Source organism: Physcomitrium patens, chromosome 1, assembly GCF_059467195.1.
Source record: "Physcomitrium patens ecotype Gransden chromosome 1, ASM5946719v1, whole genome shotgun sequence".
NCBI lineage: Eukaryota > Viridiplantae > Streptophyta > Bryopsida > Funariales > Funariaceae > Physcomitrium > Physcomitrium patens.
In genome coordinates this window covers 16,210,518-16,223,123 of record NC_143410.1, presented here as the reverse complement: position 1 = coordinate 16,223,123, position 12,606 = coordinate 16,210,518, and the positions used below count along the sequence as shown (strand labels likewise).

At 36.3% G+C, this 12,606-nt stretch overlaps 1 protein-coding gene across 5 annotated transcripts; it reads right to left on the bottom strand.

Moving 5' to 3' along the window:
* Positions 1 to 4,814: 4,814 nt before the first annotated feature.
* On the bottom strand, positions 4,815 to 12,329 carry LOC112290957 (serine/threonine-protein kinase STY46). 5 transcript variants are annotated; one of them, XM_090251289.1, is made up of 17 exons: positions 11,188 to 12,329; positions 10,467 to 10,581; positions 10,171 to 10,238; positions 9,916 to 10,005; positions 9,588 to 9,663; positions 9,030 to 9,140; positions 8,734 to 8,784; positions 8,142 to 8,317; positions 7,808 to 7,915; positions 7,556 to 7,629; positions 7,217 to 7,392; positions 6,965 to 7,060; positions 6,770 to 6,850; positions 6,404 to 6,457; positions 6,083 to 6,217; positions 5,681 to 5,782; positions 4,815 to 5,146 (listed from the first exon to the last, which is right to left on the bottom strand). In XM_090251289.1, exons 1-16 carry the CDS (start codon positions 11,367 to 11,369, stop codon positions 5,687 to 5,689), a joined length of 1,689 nt encoding a protein of 562 aa, XP_090107415.1. In that variant the 5' UTR covers positions 11,370 to 12,329; the 3' UTR covers positions 4,815 to 5,146; positions 5,681 to 5,686. The 5 variants fall into 5 exon arrangements, with proteins under 5 accessions (XP_090107415.1, XP_024393616.1, XP_073390975.1 ...); XM_024537848.3 differs by having other exon boundaries at positions 6,404 to 6,490; positions 11,188 to 12,322; XM_073534874.2 differs by having other exon boundaries at positions 5,725 to 5,782; positions 6,404 to 6,490; positions 11,188 to 12,322.
* Between the last annotated feature and the right edge of the window lie 277 nt (positions 12,330 to 12,606).

The window sequence follows — 12,606 nt, the reverse complement described above, 5'->3', positions numbered from 1 at the left end:
ATGAAAGAACTTCTAATTGTGTAATGGCTAAGTTAATTTAAATCTTAGTATTTACAATTCAATTAACTTTAAGCCTTCTAAACAATGGTTATTAATATTAATAAAAAAATTTAATAAAATTTATTACGGTCTTTTAAGGCTATTTGCATGATCTCTACTTAAATCTCAATGATTTATTTAGAATCAATTATATGGTCCTTATTTAACTACTAAATTTTATGTGATTATATTTTTTTTATTAATTAGAGTAATTAATTAATTAATTAATTGAAACTCATAAATTATTATTCCTTAAATAATTGATAGTAAAAATAATTGATTAATTTATTAAGATTAATCTATAATAAAAGTAAAATCTTAAAGATTAAATTAAAAATAAAATAAAATAAAAATAAAAAAATTAGAAATTGAAGATTAAAAGTTAAATATTAAAATTAAAAGATAAAAGTGAAATATGAAAGTTATAAGTATATTAAAAGAATAAAAGTAAAAATAAAATTAAAGCAAGATAAAGGCAAAGATACCTTGATAATGTCCAAGAATTGAGAGCAACAAATCCCCTTTTTCTCCAAAGTTTGCCAAAAATCGTGATTAGTTCCAAAATGAATGATTTTTAGTTTGTTGCAAGATTAACTTAAAGGCTCTCTTGCTATAATGATTTTTAATTCAATACAGTACTTAAACCATGAGAAATGCTCCTTCAAAGTTGAGTGAACAAGATTACCGTGGCAAGCAATCTTCCTCCACTTAAAAATTCATCAAAAATTTAATTTATCTTCAAACTCAACCTGAAGATGCACTTACTTCCAAAAATTTGTCTTTACTCCAAATCAATCAAGCCTTAATTTATTGAAAATCTAACACCAAAAGCTACAACCACAAATAAATTTCCATTGAAATTAAAAAAAATGAATGACTAATTGAAGGAAATCTGAGGCTCTTAAAACCCTTGGAGTATTTGGGAGGCTAAGAGAGCTATCTATCTTAATGAAGTATGTTTTAAAATCCAAAAACCATCATTCACAATTCAAGATCCATGTACACACCCACAAAATTTATAGTGAGATTTAAATTCAAAATTAATATTAAAATTAGGATTTAATGCCAAAATTTGGCATGGCTTTATCCTTCATCAAAGAGGAGAGAGAAAGAGGGCTTGGGAAACCAAGCCATTCTTATACAATTGAGTGGTGGCTTGTAGAAGAGTGGCCACACCTCTATCCTTGATTTTAAAGATCTCTAATGTAGATCTACAACCTTTATTCATCCAAAAGCTATTTTCGTTACCAAGGCTGATGGCTCTTGTAAGTAGTCAAAAAAGATTTTTTGATAAATCTAACTTCACCATTATATTCAAAACACCTTTTTATGCTAATATCAACTATTTATATGCCTCAATCCATGCTCATTTGTAATTTTTATAAAAAATTTTACTTATAAGGATTTTGGCAATTCTTGTAAAATTCTACAAAAATGAAAATTTCATTGCTCCACTTGTATTTTGAAAGAGAGGGTGCTGATCTTGTTTTCTTCACTCCATGGAGTGAATCCGATATTGCCATTGCATTTGAACAACTCCCATTAATTAAAAGAACCACTTTGCAACTTTGATTTGTTGAATTTAGAAAAAATCTTTAAAACTATCATTACTAAACTTCATTATATCTTTTAAAAAATAATAATTCTAATTCACTCTAAATCATATGAGATGATTGTAGGTGAATTCATAGGCTCTTAGTCAACCCATCATAGTAATAATGAATGACCTCTAAATTATTAAAACTAACTAAATTACTCCTCTAATTTTCTAACTCTCATTACTTTGGTCCTAATTAGCTTAGTTCAAGGAATTAGACTTTGATTTATACCATCAAAGTTTACAATCCTAAAAATTCTATAAAACTAAATTCTATTATATAAATCTTAATCTAACATGCTTAATTATTATAAAATAAAAAAATAATTTTTTTTTAAAGTTTAAAGTATAATTGAGAACTCACAAGAATTAAGTAAAGGAGATATGATAGTTTACCACAAAATAGAGTATATAAAATTACTTAGAAATATCTTTATGACTCAATATAGATATGTGCTCTAAGTCTTAGAATTCTTTGGTATAAAAAAATATACTCTTACTACAATACCAATGCAAGTATGGCTGAAACTCATAGTCAACATGAATGCTAAATCTTGTAATCTTACATACTACAAATCTATAGTGAAAAAATTAAATCATCTCACTTATACTTAATTCAACATTTCTAAAGCTATCAGTATTTGTTTAAGATTTTTTTTTATCCTTGACAATCTCACTTAATAGTAGCTTATAGAATAGTTAGATATATCAAGCATATTTCAAATTATAATATTTTCTATTTATCAAAATCAAATATTAATATAATTAGATTTATTGATATAAACTAGATTAAATATATGATCAATGGATGCTTTACAATAGGCTTCACTTTCATGCTTGGCTCTAACATCATTACTTTGTTCTTGGAGAAGTAATTAATAGTGGCCATGAATTCTTTTGAAGTTGAATATATGAAATCATATGTAACTTCTAAAGAAGCTATTTGGTTGGCTAAGTTTTCTAAGACTTTGGTCTTCAAATCACAAGATTTGTTTCTATTTACTGTGATAATGAAGATGACATTTGCATAGCAATGAATCTCAACATTAATCCTAGAATAAAACATAATAATATGCATCACCATTTTATACAAGAAAAAATGCAGAGTTGCAAAATTATACTCAAGTATGTTCTTTCATTAGATTAAGTTCTGATATTTTTACAAAAGCTTTGAAAAAAAGCTTGTTTAAAAAACTTAGAAAGAATCTAAATCTTATGTCTTACTTTGAAATTCTACATTTTAAAACTCAAAATCTGTATTGTTTCACTTATCACCTCTAATTCTTTAGACAATTTCTAAAATCATCATCTTTTGCTATATGGTTTGCATCTACTTGTAGCCAAAATAAAAAAAAGTTCAATTAATGCATCTCTTTTGTAAGTAGCCACTATTGTTTTATCAAGCCTTCTTTCTTCAGTTACATTATTATCATCTTTTTTATCCAATCTTTTCTTACAATCTTTACATACTACTTGTAATAGGCGCAATAACCTCAAAACCTCATCACCAACTTCAAGTCCTCGCATTAAGCTAGGAATCACTAAATTTGTTATTGATACCTTTGATACAATAAATAGAATCTTATTGCTTTTTTTGACTCTTTTATCACCTCCAACAATATCTACCTCTTTGTTACAAACACTCTTACTGCTTTTTCAACTTTCTTTGTCAATTCTTCATCTTCATCTTCTTCTTCCACTCAAAAATTGTTCCTATAGGAACTATTATTTATAGAGGCTTATGAACTTAGAAAAATCCTACTTGCTACCTCTTCATATTCCAACATAGAGACAATATTAATACTATAATATCCTATCAACCTCAAGTTTCCTATGTCAACATCTTGCAAATAGTCACAACACAAAATCAAATATAATCCTAATAAAATAACATCACAAGAATCTACATCAACAATTTCTTTTTCACAACCCTCACATAACCAATTTGGACATATAAGATCATTTATATTATCAACCTATTGCTCTTATATAACAAATGATGGCACTCATCAATCAAGACCACAACATCCAATAAAACAATTTGCAATATGAATATTCAAAGACATTTGAAAACAAACTATTCAACAAGAAAGAGGCTATGATAATACAAATTTCACACAACTCCATCTATATTCAAGTCATCTACAACCACACTCTTCCAAACCCAAAGTATGATCAAAACTTCACCTTTCATATATTATACTCTATCATATAATTAATTCATTTTTCTTCTTGTCAAACTAACTTTTTCCAACATATACAATAACATACTTGTAAAATTTACTTCTCCTCTTTTTCTCTTCAATGTGACCCTTCCTTGCAAACATGACAGCATTCTTACAAAATTGGTTCTACCCATCATTATTTCCTTCTCAACAAAGTGACAAATTCAAAAAAAATTCCCACTTTGTCTTTTCACTGACCTACATCTTTCCTACGTCTTTTTTTGAATTGACCAAAATAGACAATGTAGAGGCTTCAATTACTCACCATGATAAAAATTCCATATTACTTCTAACACTACTATATCCACCATTGATATGAAGCTTATAGCAAAAAGGAGTATTAGAAACATAATATCATTTATTATCAAACTTACATCCATCCATTGAATAAAGTCTATGGATGGATACATGTCAAACTATTATGTTGAAATCCTATACTTCTAGATCTCAACTTGTGTACTTATACCGTGTACATCCATAATGGTAATAAGTTAAGTATTTTATTATTTCATATTATTTGAATTGGTTTCTTTGATTCTTCTTGTTATTTCATTAGACACTTCTTCTTCCAATATCATCTACCCCTCCTTGCTCACTTGTGCCATAAAACATGGTCATTACACATTTAAAGAGATTAATCTAAGAAGATTAGGATTAAGATTTTTTTTTTTTTTTTTTTTTTTTTTTTTGTTTGTCTGTTTGTTTGTTTGTTTTTGATTTTTCGTTTCATTTCGTTTTTTTTTTTTTTTTTTTTTTTTTTTGTGTGTGCTACTTGTAGAGGGTAGATTCAACGGGTTGCCATATTTTTATATCTTAATGAGAAAAATTCATTCATCTCACAAATAGGAATACAATTTTCAAGTGCAAATGAAGGAAAATCAGCCCATGTGCATACTTAGGCATTCTAGCATGCAGTAGAGCGTGAGGTGGATCACACTGCTAGACATATCACATACAAGGCAATCGCACGTGTTATTCCCAAGAGTGTATTATGCGGTTCTGCAGACGGTCTTTAAAAGAATTTTCGAACTTAGTTGAAACTATTATGACAAATTTTGTATTCTCTGTTGAAAGTGCTGAGAGAGCCTAACGTGGTTAGTTGACACTAATACGCCATCCCATACTACCTGAGTAGATCCTTCCACATTTGTTTTAGAGCACTTGTTCGAGACCACAAGTTATAGTTGCAAAAGAGATCACTTGTTCTGGCTTGTTTACACGCCATGAGTTTTTTTCTCTGCTAGTGGGTACGCTGGACCGTTAAAATGAACCTCAGTTGATTGTTCTGTACACAAGTACACAAATTGAACGATGTCAGTAAGCATCCAAGAATTTGCTGAATTCAATTTAGTGTTCAATGTTTTGATTCGATGCAGTGCTCACAAGTATTCAAGCTGGGGTAATCCAGAGTGATGAAGTAATTCTTATGAGGGTCTCCAAATCCCGGATTTGCTACAGAGATTTTGACTGTGAACAGTGTACTACTATCACAAGTTGGTATCAGTGCCACTATTGGTGCAATGAATTCTTGTTTACATTTCTAGCAAGAGAGCATCATCTTGGCAATCGGCTTACTGCATTTCGATTTCCAGTATCAAACAACCGGATTCGTCTTTCATGCTACGGCACTGTAAGAAATTGAAGGCTCATATTGATCAAGAATCCCTTATAACTATTTCGTAAGCAGGCATACGAGGGATGACATACTTCGGCAACATACCTTTAAATCACGTCCAGGACATCAAACCCATGAACTACACAACCGATAAACCGTGTAGAGACCATTAAGACGCTATTAAGTCCAAAGCACTAGAACAACCTTGACTTATTGAGTTGGTGAGTGCTTCCATGTTGAAAATGAACCTGCCATCTTTTTGTCCTTACGTCTGGTGGCTGCATCTCCTGCAACATCTTCATTCACCTGTTGAAGACGAGAGAAAAAATGATTAAAAGTGAAATGACCATGCCAGACAACCACTAGAGTAGATTGCTGATAGACGCGAAGGATGAGTTGAGACCAGTGTTGTACTGGTTCTAAGATCTTGGTACACTTGAAATGCAGTGCACTTCGGCATTTCTAAGTATACCAACTCCATTGCTAACATTATATTAGTTGGGATTACAATAGTGAACATAAGGCCAAACAGAGAGCAAATTACATTGAATGCAGAAAGTGTCGCATGTCTCAAACTTTCAGTAAGACTATCTAGCACGTGCATACCTGTTTCAAAATTTCCTCAAGCTGACCCGTTATTTCTGAGAAACTAGGCCGTTCAGCTGGGTCTGTTTTCCAACTACTATGAAGCAACTCACTCAGTTTCGGATTGGTTTTCTCAGGGACGGTTGGCCTCAAACCCTGCACGAATCCATATTTTCGAGTAAGATCTAAGTATTACTCAAAATTTAAAAGCAAAATCTTGAAATGGAAGTGCTCAAAAGGGACACAATTAGAATACGATTGTCCATTACAAAATCAAGGACGTGCAAAAGTGGTAATTGCGGGACCAACTTGTGCGCGTTGGAAAGTTTAAATATTTAGTACCTTCTGAACAACGCCAACTGCAGCTTGAAGAGGAGTAAGATCTGCATAAGGAACCTGGACCAGACTCCAGGTACTGAGAGTTGAGTGCTATCATGTACAAAACAAAATAAGTTGTAACAGCATCAACTTTTAAAACAAGACAATATTATACTTTTCTTCATACGAATCGTAGCGTGACGTATAAAGCTAATTTATCCACATAGACTACCCACTCCCTTCGCAATTTCTAGATTGCTCTTAATTTCAGATCTACAAGTGCTTTAACTGTGTTTGTCAACAGAACCAACGAAGTTTGAAAAGAGCCAACTGGACAAGGAACAATATGAGTTTTTTAATTGTGTCATCCGGACTAACAAAATCTGTTACCTGTCCTGTTAGTAGCTCCCAAAGCACTATGCCGAAGCTGAAAACATCTGCCTTGCAATCATACGGCTTGTGCTCGATAACCTGCACAGCTTCATGCCTAGTCATAAACTACACATGATCTCATTCCCTAAGTGCTTTAAAACAGAAAATTTAAGATTCTTAAGTTATAGTAAGAAGTGGCTATAAAAGCCATACCTCAGGAGCCATCCACCGATACGTGCCGGTCTCTGCTGTCATGATGCCCGACTGGGCTTGCACTCTGGCTACACCAAAATCGGCCACCTTCACCACCTGTCAATCCACACAATCTGTAACACTCCCAATGCTAGTGGCTTTGTCACAATGCAGCCAGGAAGCAGGATACGAAAAGAACATTACTTCAAATGACACAATGCTCTAGAACGATGCATCGAATATGTCTATAAGACTTTTTAATCGGTTACGGACCTCGTTCTCGTCCATGAGGAGGTTTGCTGCTTTTAGATCACGATGTATGATTTTATTTTGATGTAGGTAGTTCATGGCCTTGGAGACATCAATAGCCACTCGCAGTAGCATTGGTATCCTCAGAACTGCCTTCTGCTGGTGCAAATAGTCGTAAACACTTCCACCTGACATGTACTCTGTGTGCAAGATAAATTTTACTAACAACCCTTGAGCTGCAGCATTGCACAAACAAAGAATAGACGAGAGGGTAGCAGATTCTGAGCATGGATAGCATTCGGTATCTTTGGCATCAAACATGAGTATGCGTCATAGGAACGCGCGATAATCCAAAACATGTACCTGTGACGATGCATAGATTGGGAGGTTTTGTGCAAGCGCCAATGAATTGCACTATGTTCTTGTGCCTGACCTTCCTGTACAAGTTCAAATTTCACTGTAGGTCGACATGTTCATAAGCAAAGGTGGATATCTCAAGAGGCTTCTCCTACATGTAAGGTTTAAAAAACGAAAAAAGAAATAATACAAACAAAGATCTACATGGCATGTGATGTTACAGTTGAACTACTGAAACTTGGAAGTGTGACACATTACCGCATGATAAACACTTCTTGTTGAAACTCTAGTTTCATGCTTTCGTTCATCCTCTCTGGATAAAGAACTTTGACCGCTACATCCTGTCCACAATAACTACCTTGGTATCTGCATATAAGATGATTTACGTCAGCTCTGAAACATGACTTGAAAGATTAGTGAGAGATCGTTTGACAATTCAAGATATTAGTCAACCTATCAATTTCGAAAGTACGTGAACGAAATGTCAAAGAACCCAGATACACATGAATACACATCCGTCCTTTATTTCTACCTTGCATTGTCGCCTAAGTTCCTCCCATTTTCAAAAAGTCGAATGCCAAGAATTACTTACAGGTCTCCAGAGGACCCAGTTGACACCTTTCGAATGAACTTCAACTGGCTACTATCAATTTCCCAATCATCTGTGCCACTGAATAACGGAACCGCTTCTGGCTTCAACTCACACTTCGGAAGGTTTTGACGAGGCACATGTTCAGGAACTGGCTTCGGGCTAGTCAGTGCAGCAGGCTGAACATCAAGAGACATCAAAATGGCAATTCAGACCTCCATAAGAAAGTTAGAGCGTACCTATCAGGTTAATCATCAAACTTCCATCATATCCCGAGGCGTGTAAACGACCATGCATACGCAATCTCAGATGCCTTCGTATCTCTTTTTCAGAGGTAGCTACGCAACTTAAACTAATTTACTTAAGATAATGAACTGGGACTCTAATGCAAAGCAACTATTAAGATCCTAAGAAGAGCCACAATTCCAGTTATTAAAGAAATTTCGACCTGGATATTACACCAATCTACTACCAGACACATCAAGTATTTCTAAAAAAAAAGTATTTTCACTATACTTCCGATTAATTCAGATCATCCGCAAGGTCATTAAGGCATAACATATGAAGAAATTGGCAAAAGAACACATTAGCAGACCTCCAAAATTGAGAGAGCCTGACGTAAAGCCCGTTTCAGATCTTCAATACCCTGTCCAATAGTGACATTCCGATTCATAAAAACAAGAGCAAGAGTTCTCAGTCGAATGAATATTGCACTCAATATTACTCATCGAAACACATAGTTACATATAATCATTGCAATGAGACAGCCATGGTCGAAATTTATCATAGGCGAACTATACTAGGCTTATTTTTGTCGGTGATGGAATAATCGAAGATATGCAAGAGCTTTTCGGAAGGACCGAGAGATCAACGAAAAGGTGTTCCTTTTACCTCTGACGGCCAACCATCTACTACAAAAACATCAAGAGAATAGCCGTCCGTGGTAGAGAAGACGTGTGCCTCACGAATGTTCAACCCAACATCTGCGAGCAACGCTGACAACTAACCACGAAAGGATACAAAGTCATTTCAACAGTTCATGTTGGTTCCGACCATTCTTTAACCAAGATGCACCTTCATAGAACCTATCACAAAAATCAGTTTTTAATCTTCTGATAACAAAACAAATTTTCCTACAGACCACACGGCACCCTGCTGTTTGGGACGCAGAGTAAGGAGCCTAAGCATGTCGAGCTCTTAGTCCATAAACCATAATTTTTTTTGACGCAGTGCGTTGGCAGCACAATTCAAAAGTTTGATCACACTCCTAATGTTACAATTTTCCAACGCTTCATCCTTTTGAATGATGATCAAGTTCTGCACAATAGCTACTTGTACAGCTTAAGCTCATTCGCACGTTTTGCTGTTTACATCCTTACCAGAATTATTTGTTACACTGCATAGTTCTCAGCCATGAGAAGTTTCCCAATATCATGTTCAAGTACACACCTGACTGAGAAGTTTGGGTCTATCAATGCATGAGATGGTGACTTCATGCCTTGGCACGTTTGTCAAGTGTGTCGAACTGCCAGAATGTCAATGTTGATGTTAGAGCTCCCTCCGTAGGGATCCAACACCGCTTGTTTGAGCAGCGGAGCTAACTAACCTCACACCTTAGTACCCTCACTAAAAAACAGTTTAAAGAGTATCATTTCACGATATCGATTCTCAACGTAGCATGAGAGCCCTCTCCAACCTCGAATATTAATCAAGTAAAATCAAGGTAGATCAGGCTAAAATACGCATTCGTGATTGGAAATAAGCCAAAGCATGGTACCTTTGAGAATGATGGCTATTGTCATCCTTGTCTTTATCAATTAATGCTGACGTAGGACTATTGAATTCTGAGGCCGGAGGTTGCAATCTCCTAGAATGGCAAGTAGAAACAGGGTCCAGCATAGAAAGCCACGATTAGCTCATTCTTGCCACTGATTACTGCTAATTCGTAACCTCTAAGGCACGATCTCATTCCATACAAATGCTGAAATAAAAATATGTAGTGGCCGATTACGAGGATAACATCAACACATACTGATCGTTAACAGCCTGGTTCGGAGCCGTTTGAGAAATTGAGTTATCCGGAGGTTCAGAAGGAAAGATCTGCAAGAAGCAAATTGAAGATCACCAATTATATTGCAGAAGAAACGTACACAGCGGCAAAAAATAACAGACTAAAACGATGTCAAAAGTCTGCGCTCAGTTGAAATGATCGACGTAACGGATGCCTCCATAGTACGAAAATTTAAAAAATTACAGAATGCCAAAAATTTACCACCTTCCAGATAGCTTAAGAGTTCGAAACACATGTGATATTGGCATCCAATGTACCTCGACTGAACGAACATGGAACGCGGCAACATTTCTGACAACCTTGGCCTCCTCCAGAAGTCGCTTGTGAGTGAGAACATCCTCCGTCCTGTCGATGTGCACATCCAATGCATATCTACACACATACGCCAAGAGCACTAAAATCATTAGAACCCGGTTATAGAACTTGCTCTCATACAGGCCGGCGATCTTTCAACCTCCATTGACATACTCTGGTACAGCAGAGAAAATATGCCATAACTGAAAATGATGAATCTCGACACGGAAATTAATTACTCAACTCGAAGGGCTACGTTTATTTCTACATGCGATCGTGTACTACAAAAAGAAGATTGCAGAGTGTTAGTATTTAGGTTGTCCATCTTCTACAACACTTTGGTAAAAGAGAAGAAATCCTCGGGGAGTATGAGGGGTTTCATTCTACACAACGCTCAAAAAAATTTCAAATAAGTGCTTCAGGATCTGGAGCTGCTGTAGGGTTTATGTGAAACTCGTAGGGGTTTTCGGAAAACCTTGTGAATAAAAAGAACTGCGAGGGTTTAAATCGTAGTCACATTTTTCAGATAGAAAGAATTCTTATTGCGCAAAATGCGAACATATCCGCGCGGTGGTCCGAATTCAAATAGCTTATGAAATGCCTGGAGGAGCTTTTGAGAGCTGTAAGAAGTACTAGAGCTAGGGTTGGATGCAAGGCTTGCAGGTATGAATAATCTCCACTCACCGGGTGGGAAGCCTGTTAAAGTGCGCTTGGAGCTCGTCGGCGAATCCAGGAATTGAAGCAGCATCGTTTCCGCTGTCCTGCAGCTGCGACAGGATGCTCTCGCACACTTCTCTCTTCTTCTGCTTGCGCTGCGCGTTGTGCACTGCCATCTTGATGCTTGCTTCACCCAAGTGATCTTCCATAAAGATCCTTCGCTAACAGTACGTAACGTTGCTTCAAATCCCAGTATTGCAAGCTTTTCTCGAAAAATCTAGGGCATGAGTTACTCCTGATGCAAAATCCCCGACCCATCCAAGAATCTTTGCAAGGATCCCTTGCAGCATCCGGGACACACCAATCGGTAGATAACTTCAAACTGTGGGACAATCGTAACCAAAAGAAAAGAGTCGTCCTCTTCGAACCCAGCGAAGAGCTTTACTATCTGAAATAATTGCCACCCAACTCAGAGTACTTCCTAATAACAGACGCACAAGCACCTAGTAAAGACTAATCCATGTGATTCCATGGATTCGTGTCGTATCAGGATCCTAGCAACCCTGGTAACATTGATGACTCTAAAAATATTCTGAATCACGGGATGAACATGTCGGTGCCTCTCGTTCTAGAGCTCAATCTCACTGCCAATATAGGTTCACATGAAAATGGAAAGACCTCGATACGAGACGATCAACGCCCTTGAGATCCCCATTCAGCAACAGACTACCCTATTGGACTTGAATAAACGCCCACAGAGTGATTTAATTTGGAAAAAGAGATGACGATCGTCTCCTTGCGCATTCATTACTGCGGTAATCGCGCAACTGGGCAGCTAGTATTCGCGATGAGGCAACTGTCGTCTGTTCTACATCAGCGTCGCGATCGTTGTCTCGTGGAGTATTCTTCGAATGATTACCGACCTATCTGTCGCGTCGACCGTAAGGCGACCGTAATAGCTGACATCGGGGACTTGGAAGGTCAGCTATGGGGGCCACAGCCACATTATTATAACCACAAATTTAAAAACGTAGAGCCACCTGCCAAGTGTAGCATGTCATCGAGGGATCACTCACAAGACGTGTTCCCGGATGAAAGCCTGACACGCATGGGAAGATTATCATACCCCATTTCTAAGAGAAGCCAGGATATTGCCGACACACAAACACTACGCCGGATTCGAGTGCTTATCTGTTTCACTTGCAATAAAAACATACTGCCTCTTGAGACCTCGAAAGGCCACGACTACATCAAGAGAAGAAAGGAATTCGGGAATATAGGCTGGAAACACCGACGACCATGTTCAGGAATCAGAATGTGGCTGCGGCTGTGGTGACATTCCGTTGGAATAATTCTTGGACTTCGAAATGTCTCAGAAACCACATCTGTCCTGCTTTCCGGAATCAATGTATTTGTTCCTCTTCCATAATTAGTTGGTTTCTGTAA

Excerpts from the sequence above, each read along its gene's own strand:
- LOC112290957 (XM_073534874.2), bottom strand. The coding sequence starts at position 11,369 with ATGGAAGATCACTTGGGTGAAGCAAGCATCAAGATGGCAGTGCACAAC. Across the intron at positions 9,664-9,915 it reads AATAGCCATCATTCTCAAAG|TTCGACACACTTGACAAACG; the intron begins GTACCATGCTTT and ends ACATTCTGGCAG. Across the intron at positions 5,783-6,082 it reads TTGAGGAAATTTTGAAACAG|GTGAATGAAGATGTTGCAGG; the intron begins GTATGCACGTGC and ends CGTCTTCAACAG.